The 23086-nt window shown below is 48.7% G+C and overlaps 1 protein-coding gene across 1 annotated transcript; it reads left to right on the plus strand.

The window, feature by feature from the left end:
- Positions 1-497: 497 nt before the first annotated feature.
- Positions 498-18758, plus strand: Golt1a (golgi transport 1A). The gene is made up of 5 exons (XM_004663572.3): positions 498-610; positions 14420-14511; positions 15367-15545; positions 18051-18114; positions 18649-18758. The coding sequence occupies exons 1-5, from the start codon at positions 586-588 to the stop codon at positions 18685-18687; spliced, it is 399 nt and encodes a 132-aa protein (XP_004663629.1). The 5' UTR covers positions 498-585; the 3' UTR covers positions 18688-18758.
- Positions 18759-23086: the final 4328 nt, after the last annotated feature.

Below are 23086 nucleotides of genomic sequence, written 5' to 3' on the forward strand. Positions count from 1 at the left end.
AGAGAGAATGGGCGCGCCAGGGCTTCCAGCCTCTGCAAATGAATTCCAGACGCGTGCGCCCCCTTGTGCATCTGGCTAACGTGGGACCTGGGGAACCGAGCCTCGAACCAGGGTCTTTAGGCTTCACAGGCAAGCGCTTAACCACTAAGCCATCTCTCCAGCCCTTCTACTTCTTTTCAATTCAAACATCAATAGGCTTTCCTCAGACGCTCTTTGGCCCCTCGCATCCTGCATGCATGCTAGCACAGAGCAAATAATGGCTTTCAGGACGGGCCCCACACCCTTCTCCAAACCAAGGGAAGAACCCAAGCAGACCCCAGGCCGGGTTGTGTAGGATTAGGGTCGCCGAACTCAGCCTCCAGGATGAGGGGCCTAGAGAGAGGGCCCCGTGGCGTTTGCCTCAGAACCAGCCTGTGTCTTTAAGCCTTCATTTGCTTGTGGGGAACCTGCCAGTGTGGGAGTTAATGATTTACCAGAGGCTCCTTCACAGTTGCCAAGGGTCAGCTTCCGGAGAGCATGCCCGAGCTCGGTCCTCTTGGCTCACCTCTAGCCAGCTGACCCGGAAGGCCCCCAGTGGACCGCAGCATGATCTCCATCACTGAGTGGCAGAGTAAGTGGCGAGGCTGGTGGGAGAGAGAGAGGCTGGGGTTGGGGTCCCAGCCAGGATGGGTGGAGATAAGCTCCCCTCAGCATGCCTTTCCCCCAGGGAACCTACAAATGTGACCTCTGGAGCCAGTGGCTGGGAGCTGCAGTGTTGGCTTCCCAGAGACAGAAAGGCGACGAGGCCAGAGCAGGTGTGGCTCCTGATTGTGGAGGGTGGGGGCCGCTCAGGCCACCCAAAGCAAGTTTTCTAGGCAAGCCGAGCCCTTGACCCCCAGGGTTCTGAGAACCAGGACGCAGCAATGTGGACCCACAAGGCCTGTGCCCATCCGGGTGTTTCCTCCTCAAACCCTTAACACCCCTTGTGGCTCTGAGTCCTTCTCATCAGAAGAGACTCCCTTGTCCACACTTTTATAGCCTCACTCCTAAGTAGCCTTCCCTTTCCTCTGAGGGCCCTATGAGGAGGCACACCATCTTCTGAGGAGCCCATAGGGAGGAGATGTGGGCTTCACTGGAATCAGTTCCCTAAAGGCCCTGTCGCCTCATGGAAGCCGTGTGGTAATGCTGTGTTCAGTGAGTAGACCAAGGCCAGCGCCTGAATAGAGCCCAGAATGGAGTAACCTTTGAGGGAGGGAAGGCAGGTCATTAGCCCATAAAGAAGTGACAATGCAGGACTGGAAAGGTTGCCTAGTGGTTAGGGTACTTGCCTGCAAAGCCAAAGGACCCAGGCTCAACTAACCAGGACCCACGTAAACCAGATGCACAAGGTAACACATGTGTCTGGAGTTTGTTTGCAGTGGCTGGAGGCCCTGTGGTGCCCATTTTCTCTCTCTTGCTCTCAAATAAATAAATAAAAAATATATGTATATATCGATGTAGCATGTCAGGTGGGAAGAAGACCTCCAGCCAAAACAAAAATGAAAACACAGAGTAGGGGAGCGGAGTTTGAAGTATGGTTGTGTGCTTCATATCACGTGGTCAGAGGCCTTGCTGAGAAGGGCCTTTTATAGAGAAATCAGTAGGAGAACCAGAAACAAGACCGTGCAGCTATTTGGAGGGAAAATGTTCCAGGAAGAGGGGAGAGCTGGAGCAAAGGGCCTGAGGCATTGTGTCCTAGTGTGTTTGAGGAGGCTGGTGTGGCTGGAGCAGTGTGAATAAAGGGAAGAGCCTGGATGAGGGATCCCTGAAGGCCAGCCCTTAACATAGTATAGATCCTGCTTTCAGGTAATAAGATGGGAAACCGTTAGTGTGTGTTGAATATGAGAAAGATGATCTATTTACATTTTTAATTAAAATTTTTTTTGTTTCTTTTTTTTATTTATTTGAGAGCAACAGACACAGAGAGAGAAAGAGACAGAAAGAGAGAGAGAGTGGGTGCACCAGGGGCTCCAACCACTGCAAACGAACTCCAGATGCATGTACCCCCTTGTGCATCTGGCTAACGTGGGTCCTGGGGAATTGAGCCTCGAACCGGGGTCCTTAGGCTTCACAGGCAAGCGCTTAACCGCTAAGCCATCTCTCCAGCCCCCATTTACACTTTCTAAAGCTTATTGCCCATTGAGAATACTAGTTGGCTGGGGAGATAGCTCAGCGGTGAAAGGCATGTGCTTGCAGTCGGCCAGCCCTACTTCAATCCCATCGTATCCATGGAAAGCTAGATGCGCAAAGTGGCATCTGGAGTGTGTCTGGAGTTTGTTTTCAGTGGCAAAAATCCCTGGTGTGCCCATGTTCATTATCTAGACCTCTCATAAATAAACAAAATATTAAAATAAACATTATAAAAGAGACCAATAGCTGGACATAGTGTGCACGCCTTTAATCCTAGCACTTGAGAGGCAGAGGTGGTAGGATTGCTGTGAGTTCAAGACTAGCCTGAGACTACATAGTGAATTCCAGGTCAGCCTGGGCTACAGTGAGACCCTATCTCAAAAAACAAATAAATAGGGCTGGAGAGATGGCTTAGCAGTTAAGACATTTCCCTGCAAAGCCAAAAGATCCCGGTTTGATTCCCCAGAGCCCACGTAATCCAGATGCACAAGGTGGTGCGTGCATCTGGAGTTCGTCTGCAAGTAGCTGGAGGCCCTGGCACACCCATTCTCTCCCTCCTTCTCTCTCTTTCTCTCTCTTTCTTTCTCTCTCTCAAATAAATAAATAAATAAAAGAGACTATAGTCTGCAAAAGGGAATGAAGGAGGCATAAGGAGAAGGGTGGAGAATGCCTCCTCTGTATGGACCTGGCTAAGAACAGTAAGATCTGTGGAATGGTGAGGCCAGAGCTGGGTTTGGAGATGTGTCAGTGCTGCTGAGTGTGTCAGTGTCTCTGAGTGTGTGTCTCTGAGTGTGTCAGTGTCTCTGAGGGTGTCAGAGATGCTGAGTGTGTCAGCGATACTGAGTGCTTGTACTCTGAGACAGATGCCACCATACTTGGGCAGTGGGGTATATAAGTCTCAAGGTCAAGGGAGGCGCCCATCCAGAGAGAAATTTGGGGGTCAGCAGCACACAGATGATGCTAAAGCCATGAGCATTCTCATTTTCCCTGGGCCTACTCCAGCCTCCCTGCTGCTGGCCTTTGGGTCTGGGGTGATGCACGGTGTGGGCCTGCCACATGCCACTATTGTTTTTAGCAGTGTTCCTGGCTACTACCCATCCAAGGTCACTGGCCTGTTGGGACTTCTAGAATGTCTCTCAGCCTTGCCCAAACTGCCTCCCTTGTCTGTCCCCTAAACTGGACCAGGAGAACAAGATAGAGAAAGAAGGCCAGCAAAGGCCCGAGTCCAGAGCATGCTGACATTTGATTAAGTCAATTAGCCTTCGGGCATAATGGCATGCTCTTACCGAATGTGACAAATTCTAGAAGAATGTGCAGTCCAACGGGAAGCGAGGGAACCAGATTTAGGTCAGGGAGCAGAGATGGGACAGACTCCCTGAGGACCTGGCATTTGAGGAGAGACCTGAGGCGTGCTGGGGCGGGTTCTGTTCACAGAGGTCCTGAGGCAGCGTGGGCAGAACGGAGGGTGAGGGGGGTCGTGTAGTGGGCGGGAGGGAAGATCCAGGTTGAGGTCCCATCCTGCAGGGCCTGTAAGCCACCAGCAGATGAAAGTTCGCTTCATTCCAAGCCAGTGGAAGCCACGAGAACTCTAAGCGGGGCGCTAGTATGATCAGAGGTCCTAAGCTGTGAAAACTCTAAGAGGAAGAGAGAGAAGCCGGAGCTGGCAGAGGAGGCCCGGGAGAAAATCAGTGTCCAGGGAGCCACGTGGAAAGACGGTACCAGTCACTGGCTGCTGGGGCCTGGCACCTGCTCCTGGATTTGGTAACACGGTCATTAATGGCTAAAGCAAGAATACTTTCTGCAGAAGGGGACAAAGCTCGGGTGGTTAAGAGAACTTTTCAGGGCTGGGGAGATGGCTCATGAGTCTGGAGTTTGTTTCAATGTCTGGAGGCCCTGGCACACCCATTCTTTCTCTCTCTCTCTCTCTCTCTCTCTCTCTCTTTTCTCTCTCTCTCTCTCTGTCTGTCTCTGCTTGCAAATAAATAAAAATTAAAAAAAAAAACTTTTCAGGGGCAAATGACTAGATTCAAAGCTTGGCCAAGTGGGAGAGCCTCTCTGTTTTAGTTTTGTGTGTGACATAAGGTTAACAGCAGTCCCTACCTCATGGTTAGGAAAGTTAAACAAGGTAAGATGATGACAGTGCTTAGCTGGGCCTGGTGCAGTGTCCGTCACTATTGCTGACTGTGAGAAAGGAGAAGTGGATGTTTCCAGAACGATTCTATCAGAAAGCCATGTCATGTTGTTGGAGAGATGACTTTGCAGTAAAAGGCACTTGCATCAAAGCTTGATGGCTGGATCCATTCCCCTGTACCCACATAAAACCAGATTGCACAAAGTGGCACATGCATCTGGAGTTTGTACACAGTGGCTGGAGGTCCTGGTGTGCCCATTCTCTCGGTCTCTCTCTCTCAACTCTCTCTTTCTCTCTGCTTGCAAATAAATAAGAAATATTTTATTTCTTATTTATGTATTAGAGGCAGAGAGTGGGTGTGCCAGGGCTTCTAGCCACTGCAAACAAACTTCAGATGCATGTGCCATCATGTGCATCTGGCTTACGTGGAATCTGGAGAATCGAACCTGGATCCTTAGGCTTCGCAGGCAAGTGCCTTAGTGGCTAAGCCATCCCTCCAGTGCAATAAAAATAGTTTCAAAGCCATTCCATGGAGCTCAAAGAAGGAGAGCCCAAAGTGGGCTGTTAAAGCCCTTGCCTGGGGGCAGTGTGCCCATGGACAGAGGTGAGGAGGGTGCACCCATGGGGCAGGGGAGGGGCTCGGTTTGCAGCCTGAAGAGCAGGCGCATCAACGACAGTGAAGCTGGAAGCAGGCCCTGCTCTTTGGGGTGCAGTAGGGGACACTGTCACATCTAGTACATGTCTCTGTTTGCAAGTCATAACCGGAACCAGTCATGAGAAGTCTCACACAAACCCAAATGGAGAATCAGCTAAAAAATAAAAATAAAACTGGCCTGAACTTAAATGGCCAAGGTTATATCAAGTGGAGATTGAAGTATTCCATCTCAAGGGAGATGACCATTAAGTGGTACATGTTATGGTAAACTATATTTTTTTTTAATTTGCAAGCAGACAGAGAGGTAGAAGAGAGACAGAGGGGATGGGCATGCCAGGGCTTCCAGTCACTGCAAATAAATTGCAAATGCATGCACCACTTTATGTATCTGGCTTTACATGGGTACTGGGGAACTGAACTTGGGTCATTAGGCTTTGCAGGCAAGTGCATTTAACACTGAGCCATCTCTCCAACCCAATGGTTGTGGTTTTATAAACATTAGTTTAATTTTTTAAATTTTTTATTAGTTATTTGAGAGTGACACAGAGAGAAAGAGAGAGAGAGAAAGAATGGGCACACCAGGGCTTCCATCCACTCCAGATGCGTGCGCCCCCTTGTGCATCTGGCTAACGTGGGTTCTGGGGAATTGAGCCTTGAACTGGGGTCCTTAGGCTTCACAGGCAAGCGCTTAACCACTAAGCCATCTCTCCAGCCCACATTAGTTTAATTTAATTGAGAGAGGGAACAAGTGTGCCAGGGCCTCCAACCAATGCAAATGAACCCCAGATGCATATGCCACCTTGTGCATCTGGATTACATGACCCTGGAGCACCAAAACTGGGTCCTTTGGCTTTGCTGGCAAGTGACTTAACTGCTAAGCCATCTCTCTCGCCCCATGAGCTATATTCTTTTCCTACAAATGATATTACTGAACAGGGTGGTAAAACTTAAAAAGGGTCTGGGGGCCAAATGCCAGAAATGTGTATCAGAGTTAGCCACGCCAAAAATTCAGGGGAGCGGCACTTGGTCTCAAGTGGGTCAGGAAAAGACTTTTTGTCTCGTATTTGTAACTTTTCTGTACACATGGAGTTGTTAAAAAGGGGTGGGGGGAACGGCATACTGGCTCACACCAGCAGGCCACAAGCTACTCAGAGACTGCGGCGGGAGGCTAACCTGAGCCCCTAAGTTACAGACTGACTAATGGGGGCTGGTGTGAAACAGAGAACGAATGTATTGTTCTTTGCACAGGCATGGGCCAAAGGGACCCATCCACGTGCTCCAGGAGATGCGGCTTCTGGAGCAAGGCAGACAATGAACGTGGCTTCAGCTCTACGCTTTCTATGAAGCTGGGCCCTGCTCAGCCTGGCTTGTCTTATCTGCAAAGGTGCAGGCTGCGGGCTTTTCCTGCAGCAGTTTAGGAGCCGCAGGGCGGTCAGTCTGGGACCTGAGGAGGTCTCTGCTGAGATTACCCTAATTTCCAGGCTTTCTGTTCGGCAGCAGCCCCAGCCGTGTGCAGCAGGGGGCGCTGCCCCCCTCTCTTTACACTGTGACATTCTGTCATTGCCCTGGTATCTATCTGCATGACATGCTCACCCACACAGGCGACCTTCTGTGCTGCCTGGAAAAGGACTTCCGCAGCGACCCCTGGCTGCGTAATTTGACCTTGGGCACTAGGGGACGGTGGAAGCGAGAGAAGGGATTTCGGAGCTGGGGGCCAGAAGCACGTTCTCTGAACCCTTTCTCTACGCTTTTGGATCTCACGGAGTGCTGGAAGCAGTAAGTGTACGGCATAAAGAAGGCTGCACGGGATACTTCTGGAAGCGCACCATGAAGGGTTTGGAGTAAATCAAAGAAGCGATAAGTATGGAAAGCCAGCAAATCACTGTTTCAGAAGAAAGCATCATCCAGCCTGGAACCTCACCAATCTGGAGGCTGAAGGAGGACGATCACAAATTTCAGAGCAGTCTGGGATACATAGTGACACTGTCTTAAAAAAAAAAAAAGTGATTATTATATATGTATATGAGAAGACATATAGAGAGAATTTTGTTTTTTTTTAAGGTTTAGAGAGACTATTAGATTAAGAGAAGAAAAGAGAGGAAGTACAGAGTTCCCACCATGAGGGAGGTGAGGAGGATAAAGCCCTGGTTTTTAAATTTGTATTTATTATTAATTTTTATTAACAATTTCCATGATTGTAAATACTATCCCATGGTAATGCCCTCCCTCCCCTCACTTTCCCCTTTGAAACTCCGTTCTCCATCATATTCCTTCCCCATTTCAATCAGTCTCTCTTTCATTTTGCTGTCATAATCTTTTCCTCCTATTATGATGGCCTTGTGTAGGGAGTGTCAGGCACTGTGAGGTCACGAATATCCAGGCCATTTTGTGTCTGGAGGAGTGCATTGTAAGGAGTCCTACCCTTCCTTTGGCTCTTATATGCTTTCCACCACTTCTTCAGCAATAGACCCTGAGCCTTGGAAGGTGTGATAGAGATATTACAGTACTGAGCATTCCTGTCACTTCTTTCCAGCACCGTGATGCCTTCTGAGTCATCCCAAAGTCACTGTATCTGAAAATAGAAGGTTCTCTACCAAAAGTGAGAGTAGCATTAATATATGGGTATGAACATTAAGAGAAGTGCTTACTGGGCAGTTTGATGAGCATAGTATATACATTGATCCAGACAACAGCAGTAGTTACACCCCTAGGGCTCATGACTACCCCTGTTATAAGTTTTCAGTATCAGGGATGTATTCCCTCCCATGGAGCAGGCCTCCAATCCAATTAGAGGGCAGTTGGTTTCCACCATGACAGACGTGCCACTATTGCACCCGTTAAGCCACTGTTTTTGTTTTGTTTGTTTGTTTGTTTTGTGTTGTTTTTTTGAGGTAGGGTCTCACTCTGGCCCAGGCTGACCTGAAATTCACTGGGTAGTCTCAGGATGGCCTTGAACTCATGGCGATCCTCCTACCTCTGCCTCCCCAGTGCTGGGATTAAAGGCGTTGCTTCACCACACCTGGCCTCCCTGCTTTGTTTTGTGAGACAGGGTCTCATTCTGTAGCTCAGGATGGCCTGGAACAAACCATGCAGCCCACACTGGCCTCAACCTCACAGCTATCCTCCTGCTTCAGCCTCCCAAGTGCTGGCATGACAAGCATGCTGAACACCACACCTGGGTTGTGTGTTTTATTTTATTTTATTTTTATTTATTTACGTGAGCGAGTGAGAGAGAGCGAATGGACATGCCAGGGCCTTCAGCCTCTGCAGGTGAACTCAAGATGCATGCGCCACCTCGTGCATCTGGGCTTATGTAGGTCCTGGACAATCGAACCGGGGTCCTTAGGCTTCACTTGCAAGTGCCTTAACTGCTAAGCCATCTCTCCAACCCATGTGTTTTGTTTTATTTTGAGCCAGGGTCTCACTCTGTTGTCCAGATTTGTCTTGCACTCATTTCACCTCATCCTCCCGAGCACAGGACTGAAGGTGTGTATCACAGTGCCCAGGCTGAATCCTCATGTGGATTCTCCCACATAACAGGACCTTCCAACGAAGAGCTCTTGTGACCTTATGATTCTTTGCCTACACACCTGTGATGATGTTAGCACGCATCTTCACCAGGGGTTTCCACTGTGGCTGGTTTGAATTCTGAACTTACTCTGTAGCCAAGGATGACGTTAAACTCCTGATCCTCCTGCCTCCATCTCCCGTGTGCTGGGTTTTCTGTTCTACAACATCTCAGCTGGCTTTCAAAGCAGAATCTTAAGTGGAATGGGGCAGGGGAGGTGCTCTTAGTGAGTTCTGCTCCAAAGAGTTCTTACCCAGGAAGCAGTAAAGAATTAACCACTTCTCGGCCACAAGACAATCACAGGCTGCTTAGAGGAATGCATATAACAGGCTTTACTAAACAGGATTCAGATAGTAAAGACAGAAACACGAGACACGCAAGAAAGCATCCATTGACATGGATGGGAGCCCCTGTAAGTGGAAAGCTCAAATGAGGCCTGTATTCAGGAGTTTAGGTATATTGGGGCTGTCTCCATCCATACATGGTGGGCTGATGGATTGTCTGTTGAAAGTTTGGTAATAACCTGGAGCTATTTTGTGTTGAGGAGGGAATAGGGAACAGGGAAGACCAATCTCTGAAACAGTGATTAGCTGCTGTGGCCAATCACAATGTTTTTGGATGAATTCCCAGAGTCCCAACCTGTCCCTAGTCATTTGTATAGTTTCTCAGTCTCCAAGCCAGCCACACAGTTTCTAAACTTCTTAACTATATGATTCCCAGGGCTAGGGGAGTTCTTCCTTTAAAGAGATATTTTTACACTTACGTTCATAGTAATATTATTTTTTAATTTCTTTATTATTGACAACTTCCATAATTATAGACAATAAACCATGATGATTCCCTCCTCCCCTCCCCACTTTTCCCTTCACAACCTCACTCTCCATCATATCCCCTTCCCCTCTCAATCAGTCTCTCTTTTCTTTTCACGTAATCATCTTTCCCTCCCATTATACTTGTCATGTGTAGGTCGTGCCAGGCACTGTGAGGTCATGGATATCCAGGCCATTTTGTATCTGGAAGACTGCATTGTAAGAAGTCCTGTCCTTCCTTCCTCTTCCGCAATGGACCCCGAGCCTTGGAAGGTGTGACAGAGATGTTTCAGTGCTGAGCACTCCTCTGTCACTGTGGTTCCTTCTGAGTCATCCCAGAGTTATCACCATCTGAAAAGAGAAGTGTCTCTAACTAAAAGTGAGAGTAGCATTAATACATGGCTATGAACATTAAGAAAAGTTCTTACCAGGCATTTGGTGAGCATAATATATGCATTTAGCCAGACACCAGTAGGCTTTATACCCCTAGGGCTCATGATTTCCTCCGTCGTAGGTTTTCAATATCAGGCATGTATTCCTTTCCATGGAGTGGGCCTCCAGTCCAATTAGAGAGTGGTTGGTTTCCCCCATAACAGACATGCCACTATTGCACCCATTGGCTCATTTGGGCTGGCCAGCCAACTGTAAGGCTTGTAGTGTCCACTATTAAATATCTCCACTGATGATTTCTCTCTCTCCCATGGAGCTGCATGCAGAGTAGCTTATTCCAGCTTTCTGTCACCTTGTCTACATGAAGGTTTTTAGCTCAGCTCCAGCAAGAGTTCTCAGTGACCTTGCAGCCCAAGTATGTGGACTCTCAGCAATAGGGTCTTACCAACTATTCCTGGTGGGAAATCAAGAGCTTCAGCAATGGCCTGTAATGTTTTAGGGGCATCCGGGACCTCCCTGGCCAACAACTCACTGGAAGGTATCCCATCCCTGGCACTGAAAATTTTCTACTAACAATCTATGGCTTCTGGCTGCCCCATTGCCCAAAAAAGTAGGTTTTCATATGACTTATTCATAGCCTCTTAGATTTTGATAAACCTTTCCCCTACCCTACCTTTACTCAATCTCTTCTTTTGACCTCTATTAGGCCTTTCTATCCCCAATAATCTGTTTTCTACTTACAGATATACAATACCATCCCCTTACGTCCTCCCCTCTCTTCTCTCTCTCTTATAACCCCTTTCTAGCTTACTGGCCTCTGCTACTAAGTTTTATTCCAACTCATATACAAGTCCACACATTTGTAGCTAGGATTCATATATAAGGGATAATATGCAGAGCTTGGCTCTCTGGGCCTGGATTACCTAAGTACAATCCTTTACAGATCCATCCATTTCCCTTCAAGTTTCATAATTTCATTTTTCTTTACCACCATTCCATTGTGTAAATGTGCCACATCTTCATTATCCACTCATCAGTTGAGGGACATCTCTGCTGGCTCCATTTCCTAGCTATTGTGAATAGGGCGGCAATAAACATGGTTGAGCAAGTATCTCTAAGGTAGTAAGATGAGTCCTTAGGATATATGCCTAGGAGTGATATAGCTCGGTCATATGGTGAATCTACTTTTAGCTGTCTCAGGAACCACCACACTGACTTCTACAATGGCTGGACCAGTTTACATTCCCACCAACAGTGTAAAAGGGCTCCTCCTTGTCCACAGCCTTGCCAGCATTTACTGTCATTTGATTTCTTGATAATAGCCATTCTGACAGGAGTGAGATGGAATCTCAAAGTAGTTTTAATTTGCATTTCCCTTGTGGCTAAGGATGTAGAACGTTTTTTTACATGTTTATATGCCATCGGTATTTCATCTTTTGGGAACTCTTTATTTAGCTCTGTAGTCCATTTTTAATTGGGTTGCTTGATTTCTTATTATTTAGTTTTTGGAGTTCTTTGTATATTTTGAGTATTAATCCTCTGACAGATGTATAGCTGGCAATGATTCTCTCCCATTCTGTAGGTTGCTCTATTCACAGTGTCCTTTGCTGTACAGAAGCTTTATAATTTCATGAGGTCCCAGTGGTTGATTAGTGGTTTTATTTCCTGAGCCATTGGGGTTATATTCTGAAAGTCATTGCCTATGCCAATATGTAGAAAGCTTTCCCCTACTTTTTCCTCTAGCAGTTTCAGAGTTTTGGGTCTTTTTTTTTTTAATTATTATTTATTTGATAGTGACAGAGAGAGAAAGAGGCAGATAGGGAGAGAAGAGAGAGAATGGGAGCGCCAGGGCCTCCAGCCACTGCAAACGAACTCCAGACGCGTGCGCTCTCTTGTGCATCTGGCTAATGTGGGACCTGGGGAATAGAGCCTTGAACCAGGATCCTTCGGCTTCACAGGCAAGTGCTTAACCACTAAGCCATCTCTCCAGCCCAAGAGTTTTGGGTCTTATATTAGGTCTTTGACCCATTTGGACTTAATTCTTGTGCACGGAGAGAGGTAAGGATTTATTTTCATCCTTCTACAGATACATATCCAGTTTTCCCAGCACCATTTGTTGAAGAGGCTATATTTTCTCCAATGAGTATTTTTTGCATTTTTGTCAAAGATCAAGTGGCTGTAGCTGCCCAAACATGCATCTGGGTCCTCTATTCTGTTCCATTGATCTACATGTCTGCTTTTGTGCCAGTACCATGCTGTTTTTGTTACTATGGCTCTGTAATGTAGGTTAAAATCAGGTATAATGATACCACCAACCTTATTTTTGTTGCTCAAAATTGTTTTGGATATTTGAGCTTCTTTTTTTCTTTTCAAGGTAGGGCTCACCTTTGCTCAGGCTAACCTAGAATTCACTATATAGTTTCAGGGTGGCCTCAAACTCATAGCAATCCTCCTACCACTGCCTCCCAAGTGCTGGGATTAAGGCGTGTGCCACCATGCCCAGCTTATTAGAGGTTTCTTTGTGCTTCCAAATGAATTTTAGGATTTTTTTCTACATCTGTTAAGAATGCAATTGGGGGCTGGAGAGATGGCTTAGTGGTTAAGCGCTTGCCTGTGAAGCCTAAGGACCCCGGTTCGAGGCTTGGTTCCCCGGGTCCCACTTTAGCCAGATGCACAAGGGGGCGCACGCGTCTGGAGTTCGTTTGCAGAGGCTGGAAGCCCTGGCGTGCCCAATCTCTCTCTCCCTTTATCTGTCTTTCTCTCTGTGTCTGTCGCTGTCAAATAAATAAATAAATAATTTTAAAAAAAAGAATGCAATTGGAATTTTGATGGGTATTGCATTAAATGTGTAGATTGCTTTTGGTAAGATTGCCATTTTCACAATATTGATTCTTCCAATCCAAGAACATGGGACGTCTTTCCATTTCCTAGTGTCTTCTGCTACTTCTCTTAATGTGTTTTTAAAGTCTTCATTGTAGAGATCCTTTACTTCCTAGATTAGGTTTATTCCAAGGTACTTTTTTTGGAGGCAATTGTGAATGGGAGTGATTCTCTGATTTCATCCTCAGCATGTTCTGTTGTTAGTATAGAGGAAGGATACTGATTTCTGTTTGTTTTGTATCCTGCTACATTATAACATTATTCACAGCAGCAAGAAAGTGGAGGTAATATAGATGCTTATCAATAGAACAAATCAGCAAAACATGACATATGTAGTAGAATATTATGTAGCCTTGAAAATCAAAGAAGGGGCTGGAGAGATGGCTTAGCAGTTAAGGCATTTGCCTGCAAAGCCAACGGATCCCAATTCGATTCTCCAGAACCCACATAAGCCAGATGCACAAGGTGGTACATGTGTCTGGAGTTCATTTGCAGTGGCTGGAGGCTCTGGCCCACCAATTCTCTCTCTCTCTCATTAAAAAAAAAAACAAAAAAACAAAAACAAAAACAAACAAAATAAAAACTAGACCAGGTATAGTAGCACACACCTTTAATCTCAGCACTTGGGAGGCAGAGGTAAGAGTCTCATTGTGACTTTGAGGCCAGCCTGGAACTACATTGTGAATTCCAGGTTAGCCTGGGCTAGAGTGAGATACTACCTCAAAAAACAATAATAATAAAATAATAATAAATTAACTAAAAATAAATAAATAAAGCCAGCATGGTGGCACATGCTTTTTTTTTAATTTTTATTTATTTATTTATTTGAGAGTGATAGACACAGAGAGAAGGACAGATTGAGGGAGAGAGAGAGAATGGGCGCGCCAGGGCTTCCAGCCTCTGCAAACGAACTCCAGACGCGTGCGCCTCCTTGTGCATCTGGCTAACGTGGGACCTGGGGAACCGAGCCTCGAACCGGGGTCCTTAGGCTTCACAGGCAAGCGTTTAACCGCTAAGCCATCTCTCCAGCCTGGCACATGCTTTTAATTCCAGTACTCAGGAGGCAGATGTGGGAGGATCGCCAAGAGTTCGAGGCTACCCTGAGACTACATAGTAAAATTCCAGGTCATCCTGGACCAGAATGAGACCCTACCTCGAAAAAAACAAAATAAATAAATAAAAATAAATAAAGTTGGGCTGTAGAGATGGCTTAGTGGCTGTGTTTCAGAAATGTGTGACTTCAGAAATACCCTGAGACATTGTCAACAGGGAGGGAGTACTGTCTGTGGGGTCCATCTTCACCCAGAGCTCCCACCGGGTGGAAGCTAGTGGAGGCTGGGGTGAGGGGAGGCCACCGAGGCAAACAAAGACTGCAAGAGGTTGCAGCTGGATGGGTTACCCAGAGCTGGCTTCTCCAGGGGGACGGTGACCACAGGGCTGACTGATCATGGCTCCTGTTTCCTGCGGAAGGTCAACACCTAGGGGAGAGGAGATGGTGCAGTCACTTAGGAGTCAGCTAGTCCCCAGACTGGTGGTCCTGAGCTTTCACAGGTCTCCCTCTGTGCGCGCAGGAACACAGGGAGCAGGTCTAGACAGGGACTCAATGGGGGCCGGGGGCAATGATCGACAGCGGGCAGTATTTGAAGATGAAGCTGGAAGTATGGGGTGGGGCTCAGGGGACAGAATGCCATGGTGGGTGGATGTGTCGGGCATGGTTTTGAGGAGCTGACCGCTCCCTGCCCGTCCTCCTTCCCCTGAGAGCCCAGATGCTAAGATTCCCGAGTGGGAAGAGGGCCCCGTGGGACAGGAACGTTTCAGGCGCTCTCTGCTTGTTGCAGAGGTCGGAGTTGGCACTGCCGGCTTTGGCGTGTTTTTCATCCTCTTTGGGATACTCCTGTACTTTGACTCAGTACTCCTGGCTTTCGGAAATGTGAGTACCCCGCCCCGTGTGCCTCTTCTGCCCCTTCCCCCTTGCTTCGATCTCTGTGACCAGAAAGGTCAGCACCAAGTTCATCCAGATCAGGCCCATCCGGGGCCGCTGAGGGGTCCCCTAGTGGGGGGGGGGGGAGGACAGCAGGGAGAATCTAAGGATCTGGATTCTTAGGCCATGCTCTGAGTGAGGCCCTGGGGGTCCTACGGTGAACCAGACCCTGTCCTCATCACTGAGTCCCAGAGTCTAGGAACAGGGCTAGATACCTAACATGGCTGAGGGGAAATCTGAGCATGCGGGTGAGGAGAGGAAAGAGGAGGGAAGGGCTTTGGGGAGGAAATGGGAGTGAAGGTGACAAAGCTTTTGCAGGTAGTTGGAACAGGGTAGGGGAGCCTGAGCCCCCTTATAGCAATCCCCAGGAGCCATGCTGAAGGCAGCGGGAGGGCTTGGAATGGAGGACCTAGTGTGCAGTCCTGCAGACTAGGTCCTGATGCATCCACAGGTCTTTCCATATGACCCCTAACCTATGTAGGCCCCAATCTTCTCCTCTGTAAATGGGGAAGATACCACTGGGCAGCCCAGCTCCCTCAGGAGAAATGAAGTCTATATGAGGAAGAGCCTAGAATCTGAGGAAACCAGTGGGAGACTAAAGACCTGCAAGTTCTCCTCAGGACAGTTCTGGTCCCAATGGCTGGAGTTACTCCCAGCTCTGGGCTTCTGACCCATTGCCAGGTCATTCCTCCAGTAGGGTCCTCACAGGTTAGGAGGCCCTACCCTGCCCAGGCCTGAACTCCTGACCCTGGAGGAGTGAGATGGGGCAGGCCGTCACTCTCCTCCCCTCTCCCTGGCCCACAGCTGCTGTTCCTGACCGGCCTTTCCCTCATCATTGGCCTGAGGAGAACGTTTTCCTTCTTCTTCCAACGGCACAAGCTCAAGGGGACCAGCTTCTTTCTGGGCGGTGTGGCCATCGTGCTCCTGCGCTGGCCGCTCCTGGGCATGCTCTTGGAGGCCTATGGATTCTTTAACCTCTTCAAGTAAGTGCCAACCCCCACCACCCTCTCCCCACACCAAGGTTCAGGGAGAAGTGGCTCAGCCAGAATCCAAATCTCCAACCTCATCACCCATCTAGGAACCCTCAGGGCTTCCTTCCCACTCTTGCTGCTTCTAGCCTTGCGAACGAGAGGTCACACACGTGTCCCCAGTCCAGCCCAGCCAGTTTGACAAGGGTGGGACCCCAAGGGCAAAGGTGGTTCATGCCGAGGTAGCTTGGGCACAGTGCCAATGTGAACACCGCCTCCAGCCACTGTCTGTTCTAGTCTCAGAACCCCTCCCCTTCCCAAGTGGCCAAAAGTGAGATCTCACTTCCCCAGAGGGCTCAACAGGGGATCTAGCCTGTCTCCTTCCCTGACCACTGGCCCACATCCCCTCAAGCCCCTCTCTCACTGGTCAGTCTGCCACACCCCAACAACATAAAAGGCCAAGTAGCATTCTACCTCCCTCTCTTTCTTCTGGCCTCTTCCCTGACATAAGGTGCATGTTTCTTTCCTTCTTTCTTTCTTTCTTTCTTTCTTTCTTTCTTTCTTTCTTTCTTTCTTTCTTTCTTTCTTTCTTTCTTTCTTTCTTTCTTTCTTTCTCTATTTTGTTGCTGGTTTTTTTTTCTTCTTCTTCTTTGAGGTAGGGTCTCAGTCTAGCTCAGGCTGACCTGGAATTCACTATGTCGTCTCAGGCTGGACTCAAACTCATGGCGATCCTCCTACCTCTGCCACTTGAGTGTTGGGATGAAAGGCGCACGTCACCATGCCCAACTAGGTGCATAGTTCTGAATCTCTCGGTCTCACCTGCTTTTCCTTCACATACATGCCTTTTCTCTTCTCTCCTCTCTCCCCTTGCTTCTCAGCTTGCACTGTGCTCTCCTCCCCCTGAGAACCCCTCACTGGCTGTGGTTTATGGACTGGTAGTGCTGCAACCCCCCATCTTCGCCCCTCCCCCTTTGTCCCAAACTCCTGCTCCAAACTGTTAATAATCTTCCTATTCCCAAAAAGTGTGTCTGAGAGCCTCTGTACCTGAACCCCCATCATTGTCCATGCCCGGGTCCGGCCAAGTGGAACAGGTGCTCCATGCCCCAGCCAGGCAGGAGAAGGCAGCAGACCAGAATAGAAGTAATCATGAAACTGGACGTGGTGGCGCACGCCTTCAATCCCAGCACTTGGGAGGCAGAGGTAGGAGGAGCACCATGAGTTCGAGGCCACCCTGAGACTACATAGTGAATTCCAGGTCAGCCTGGGCTAGAGTGAGACTCTACCTAAAAAAAAAAAAAAAAAAAAAGAGCTGGGTGTGGTGGCGTAAGCTTTATTTTTTTAATAATGTTAATTTTTATTTATTTATTTTCTTAATTTTTATTAGCATTTTCCATGATTATAAAAAAAATATCCCATGGTAATTCCCTCCCCCCCCCCACTTTCCCCTTTGAAATTCCATTGGTGTAAGCTTTTAATCCCAGCACTCAGAAGCCAGAGGTAGGAGGATCACCATGAGTTTGAGGACATCCTCAAACGACATAGTGAATTCCAGGTCAGCCTGGGCTAGAGTGAAACCCTACCTCGAAAAGCCAAAAAATAAAAATAAAAAATAAATCATGAGAGTAAGTCATAGAAATAAATGTGTTTTGAGGTTGGTTTGATGTGGTTATGAACATTACTAACTACGTTGGACAGCTGGCTATGGATTCAGAGAAGTGAGGGTTTTCCCCAGTGCACACAGTGCCAATAAGGAGTAGCAGCAAGGTCTGAATTCAAGACATCAGTCCCAGACAGTCATTCTTTTTTTTTATTAAATGGAATTTCTTCTTTTTAATTTATTTTTATTTCTAAAAAATATGTTATTTTTACTTATTTACTTGAGAGATAGAGAGACATGGAAAGAGGCAGTTAGAGAGAGAGAGAGAGAGAGAGAGAGAGAGAGAGAGAGAGAGAGAGAGAATGGGCATGCCAGGACCTCCAACCACTGCAAAGAACTCCAGACGCATGTGCCACCTTGTACATCTAGTTTACATGGGTCCTGGGCACCAGTACCTGGGTCCGTTGGCTTTGTAGGCAAGCGCCTTAACCACTAAATCATTTCTCCAGCCTCATTATTTATTTGTTTTTTATTTATTTGAGAGAGAGAGAGAGAGTGTGTGTGTGTGTGTGTGTTAGTATGGGCATGCCAAGGCCTTCTGCCATTGCAAATAAACTCCAGAGCCACCTGCATCTGGCTTATGTGGATCCTGAGGAATCGAACCTGGGTCTTTAGGCTTCGCAGGCAAATGCCTTCACCACTCAGCCATCTCTCCAGCCCCCAGACCTTCCCTCTTAACCACTTCACTATGCTGCCTCTCTCAACCCGGGTGTGTAGTACCCAGACGATCTCCAGAATACTCTCCAGGGAGCCAAAACTTGAGCCTTTGAGTGGGGCTGGGTGGGGGGGGGGTCATCAGCCTTGCTTCCCTCCTCCTCTCCTCACAGGTTGTCCCTGACCCCTTTTCTCCCCTCTGTCCCTAGGGGCTTTTTCCCTATGGCCTTTGGTTTCCTGGGCAACACCTTCAACATCCCCTTCCTGAGTATGGTGAGTAGGTTCAATTTAGGACTTGGCAGGGATGCTTGGGGTGGAGGGTGAGGGAGCAGTGAAACCCTCCCTCAGACCCTCACCCCAGCATCACTATCCTTTCCCCCCAGGCTCCTTCTCCATTTGCTAAAAGCAGAGGAAGTGTGCCTAAAGTGTGTGAATTAATGAAGGAGCTATTAACAGCCCCCAGGGAAATGGGGACTCTAGGCCACCCAGCCACAAAGTTCCTGAGATTTCTGGGGCAGTGATTCAGTCTAGGCTACAGGCAGGGAGATAACTGTGCCATCCAGTGACAGCAGGAATAGCAGGTGGCAGAGTCTGTCCTGGTCCCCACCCTCCCCCAGGTCTGAAGCACTGACAGAACAGAAGCTCGCTGAGACACCCCAAAGGGGTGGCCCAGAGCCAGCATCTAGGCCCTCCCACCACCCCTCCAGCCCGGCACGGCTCTGGCTCTCAAGGCCAACTCTGTAATAGCCTGGATATTAAGTCTGCTGCTCACTCTTTGTCTGGAGTAATGAGTCTTCACTCCCACAGCTGTTCCAGAGGCTTCAAGGCACCAGCTCAATGGTCTGAACCACAGAGATGAGCTCCTTGAACTTGCATCATTAGTGGAGGGAATGGAAAGGAAATGAGGGCCACTCCCCTGCCCGCCCACCCCCAGCACTGACTCACTCCCCACCCTCCTCCGGCCTCCCCCACATCCAGAAGGAAAGATGGAGCAGACTGACTGAACTCAAAGTCCAGGTCATCTCAAGAGGCTGCCAGGACTCTGGGAGCTGATGGGGTCCTGGACCCACGGAGATCCGACTGGGGCTGGCAGCCGCACCCACACCCGGGTTCTATGTGGGGGAGCGAAGATTAAATCTGCAAGCTGGGAGTGCGTCTGAGGCTTGAAGTTGATGTCTCCAGCCCAGGAAGTCCATCCTGACTTCAGACAGAGCCTGTGCCCCTCATCCCCACACACCATTCTTCACACAAGCTGGAATTGCCACCCTGGAAAGTCAGGCCTTGATCCCCACTGCAATGCTCATGTTGACATTTAATAGTCCCAATGAATGCAACTGTATGGTTCTCAGCCCCTCTCAACAGTAGACAAACGTCAAGGACTAACCCCAAGAAGCATCATGGTCGGTGTCTCCAGGCTGGCCTAGAGCTCCCGAGTGCTGGGATTACAGATGTGAGCCACCACACCTAGCTTACACAGCTCTTGAGGCTCAAGAAACAGACCAGGGGCTGGAGAAGATGGCTTAGCGGTTTAAGGCATTTGCCCACAAAGCCAAAGGATCCTGGTTCAATTCCATAAGCCAGATGCACAAGGGGACACATGGGTCTGGAGTTCATTTGCAGTGGCTGGAGGCCCTGGCATGCCCATTCTCTCTCTTTCTCTTTCTCTCTCTCTAAATAAAATATATTTTTTTTAATAAAATGTCGGGTGTGGTGGCGCACGCCTTTAATCCCAGCACTCGGGAGGCAGAGGTAGGAGGATCACCATGAGTTTGAGGCTGCCCTGAGACTCCATAGTGAATTCCAGGCCAGCCTGGGCTAGAGTGAGACCTTACCTTGAAAAACCAAAAAAGAAAAAGAAACAGACCAGAACGCCCGAGTGGTGATGCGCACATGCAGTCCCAGCACTCGGGAGGCGGAGGCAGAAGGATTACCTCCAGCTCGGTGTCTGCCTGATACACAGTGAGTTCCAGGCCAGCCAAGACAAACAAAACTACAAAGTGGGGAGGATGGAAGAAGGGGAGGAAGAAAAGAAAGAAGAAGAAATAAAGAGAGAAAATCACTTATAAAGCCCCACTGAGGACCCTTTCTGTATGAAGTGTCTGCCTAGTGTACAAAGGGGAAAGCCTCCAAAAATAAAAAAAAAATAAAAAAAAAAAAAACAGCCTGGCGTGGTGGCGCACGCCTTTAGTCCCGGCACTCAGGAGGCAGAGGTAGGAGGATCATCATGAGTTCGAGGCCACCCTGAGACTACATAGTGAATTCCAGGTCAGCCTAGAGTGAGGTAGAGTGAGACCCTACCTTGAAAAAAAAAAAAAAACCAGGCACATCAGGGATTCCTGCCACTTCAAACGAACTCCAGATGCATATGCCACTTTGTGCATCTGGCTTTACATGGATCCTGGGAAATCGAACCTGGGTTGTTAGCCTTTGTAAGCAAGTGCCTTAACTACTGAACCATCTTGTTTGCTTGCTTTTGGAGGCAGGGACTCACTCTGTTGCCCCAGTCTGGCCTTGAACTCCTGGCAATCCTCCTACGTCAGCCTCCCAAGAGCTGGGATTAAAGGTGTGCACCACCATGCCTGGCTCATTCTCCTTTCTGTTTTCTTTCTTCATATTTTATTTATTTATTTGAGAGAGAGAATGGGTGCATCAAGGTCTCCAGCTGCTGCAAACAAACTCCAGACATATGTGCCACCTTATGTATCTGGCTTCCATGGGTACTGGAGAACCGAACCTGGGTGGCTAGGCTTCACGGGTAAGCACCTTCACTACTAAGCCATCTTTGCAGCCCCTCATTCTCCTTTCTTATAGCCAGCTGCTTCCATAACTGTCTAGCTCATCTGACAATATCAAATCAGGCGCATCTCAAAACTCTATGTAAGTCCTCAGTAACTGAGGGAAGAAGAGAGAAGCAAGAATGCCTGTTGCCACTGCCACCAGCCACAGTTTACAGCTCAGGAGCCGCTTTCTGCTCGGAAGGAAGGAGGGAGGCAGGGAGGAAGGCCAGAGCTGACCTGGCTTTCTCTCCAAGTGGGCAGCATGCGGGCAGCAAGGAGCTCTGGGTCAGACTGTGCCCTTCCTCTCCTCCTCTGGCCTGTTCACTTCAAATGGGTGTGTGTGTGGCTCTTGGTTAAAGAGGCAAGATATTTCACACACACTCCCCCAGGCACTCTCTCCTCTTTGTTTGGGGCAGAATGAGTCTCCAGCTAAGAGGAAGGGGGTGGAGAAGGATGGAAGAAATTAGTAAGATTGAGAGGGAAGCTTTGGAAAGCTTCTGGGGTCGAGGGAGAGGCTGGCTCTAGACATAAGAGCCAGGAGGTGGCAGCCGCAGGGCGTGGAGTCTTCTCAGAAGGGGGGGGGCAGCGGTGGGTTTATGCCTGGAGACGTCACCCAGGCTTCATAAAAGGGGCCACGATGAGGGAGCCGGTGAGAGTGAGCCCAGGAGCTGACACCCTCCTTCAGGGCATCCACTTCCCCAGGTGGCTCCTCTGCAGCAGCCCTGGAGCCAGGACCCAGCCAAGGTAGGTACACTGCTCAGGCATATGCACTTGGGGAAGAGGCTACCCTGATACAGGGGGAATCTGGGGAGCAGGCCTTTGTCCTAAGGCTGACTGAGTCACCAAGGAAGCAGAAGGTAAGGGGAACTAACTGATTGCTCTTGACTGCCAGGCTGGTTGGTTTATCCTGGGATGCCTGGGTACAATGCACTGACTTGCATTCCGTATGTGAAGCCAGGACCCTGGACATCCCAACGCACCTCTCCTACCGTGGACAGAATAAACGCAGTGAAGAAACCATGGTTGGGATATAAGGCCACACAAGCTATTTTGCAGGAGCCAGGGAACCCCCTCAGGACTTATAGACTCAATGGGACTCTTCTGAGCAGTTCCCCCCACCAAAACATAAGCTTAATCACATACATGTGCTGCTGGACCTCTCACTAAGAACTTGGGGCTACGCCACGAAGGAAGCCTCCCCATTTCAAAAGCTTTCTGACCAGGCCTGGAATTTCTCTTCTATTGACTAGATTTAAATCTCCATGGGGAAAGGGGACTTCAAAACTTGTCCACCACAGACCTCTCTTGGCCCCTTAGACAGTGATGGCTTATTTAAAAACAATTCAATTTTACCAAGTGCCCTGTGTACTAGTCAGTGAACCAAGAGTAGAAGATCTGGAGGTCAGGGGGTCTCTTTGTATGTGTGGGATGTGGTACGTATGTAGGAGAATGTACGTGTATGGCATGTGTGTGTATTTTAGGTGTGTGGCGAATTCAAGAAGTATATGTGGCATGCATTTGGGGTATGTGTGATATCTGTGGTACATGTATTTTTTGTGTGTAGTATGGTATCTGTAGTGTGTACATGTGTATTATGTGCTTGGTACGTGTTTACATGAAGGATGTGTGTTAGAGGCAGGTAGAGTTCTATGGTACACATAACAAGTGCTGTCCATAAGGGAGCAGAGGGACTACAGGAGTGAAGGAGCAGTGAGAAGAATCACCTCCCTCCAACCACACAGCCTGCCCTCCCCTCCTCCCTCACCTCCAGCCACACAGCCTGCCCTCTTCACTTCCCATTCCACTCTGCCAGAGCAGCCAGGAGGTGCCATCTTCAGAAATACACACCGCTGCCTGCCTCAAACACCTCCAAGACACAGCCGTGAGGATCTTTCTTTGCGGAAGCTTGCATCCTGATGGAGGGCTCACAGCAGCTCTGCACCCATCCCTGCACGCCAATTCTGCACCCTGGCACCACGGCCCAGGTTGAGGCCCTGGGGGAAGTGTTTCCGCAACCCTTGTCATCGGGTGCACACATACTCACTCAGGTGTTAGCCCTGCCAAAACTTCCCTGGAGCCTCCAGGTCGGGCCTCCCAGGCTCCATTGCCTCCGTGTCCTCACCTGCACCTCGTGTGCCATTTATGCTATTATGTTGAGGCCAGCGCTTTACTGACTGAACTACCTCCTCAGCTCTGTAGTGTTACTTTGAAGTGATGATATGCCTGTGAGATCACATAGAAATTTGAGGTGTGGGAGGCTATGTCAGCACCCGCAGCACCTAGCGTAGTACTGGCACCTAGGCAACATTCCAGGAATGATCTCCAAACCACCCTGGCCCCTGTGACCAAGACCCAAAATGTCCTTACATCGCTCTGTGTGGTAGATAAATCTGGACTCTACATGACCCAGCTTAGGCCATATGGCGGCATCAGAAAGGGTCTGGCTTCCTGGGTGTCACAGAACACGG

This window comes from Jaculus jaculus, chromosome 1 (genome assembly GCF_020740685.1).
Source record: "Jaculus jaculus isolate mJacJac1 chromosome 1, mJacJac1.mat.Y.cur, whole genome shotgun sequence".
NCBI lineage: Eukaryota > Metazoa > Chordata > Mammalia > Rodentia > Dipodidae > Jaculus > Jaculus jaculus.

What these genes read in the sequence shown, in the direction of transcription:
- Golt1a (XM_004663572.3), top strand. Translation starts at nt 586, where the DNA reads ATGATCTCCATCACTGAGTGGCAGA. An exon ending in CTCCATCACTGAGTGGCAGA is followed by an intron (nt 611 to 14,419) that starts GTAAGTGGCGAG and finishes TGCTTGTTGCAG; the next exon opens with AGGTCGGAGTTGGCACTGCC. An exon ending in GGATTCTTTAACCTCTTCAA is followed by an intron (nt 15,546 to 18,050) that starts GTAAGTGCCAAC and finishes CTCTGTCCCTAG; the next exon opens with GGGCTTTTTCCCTATGGCCT.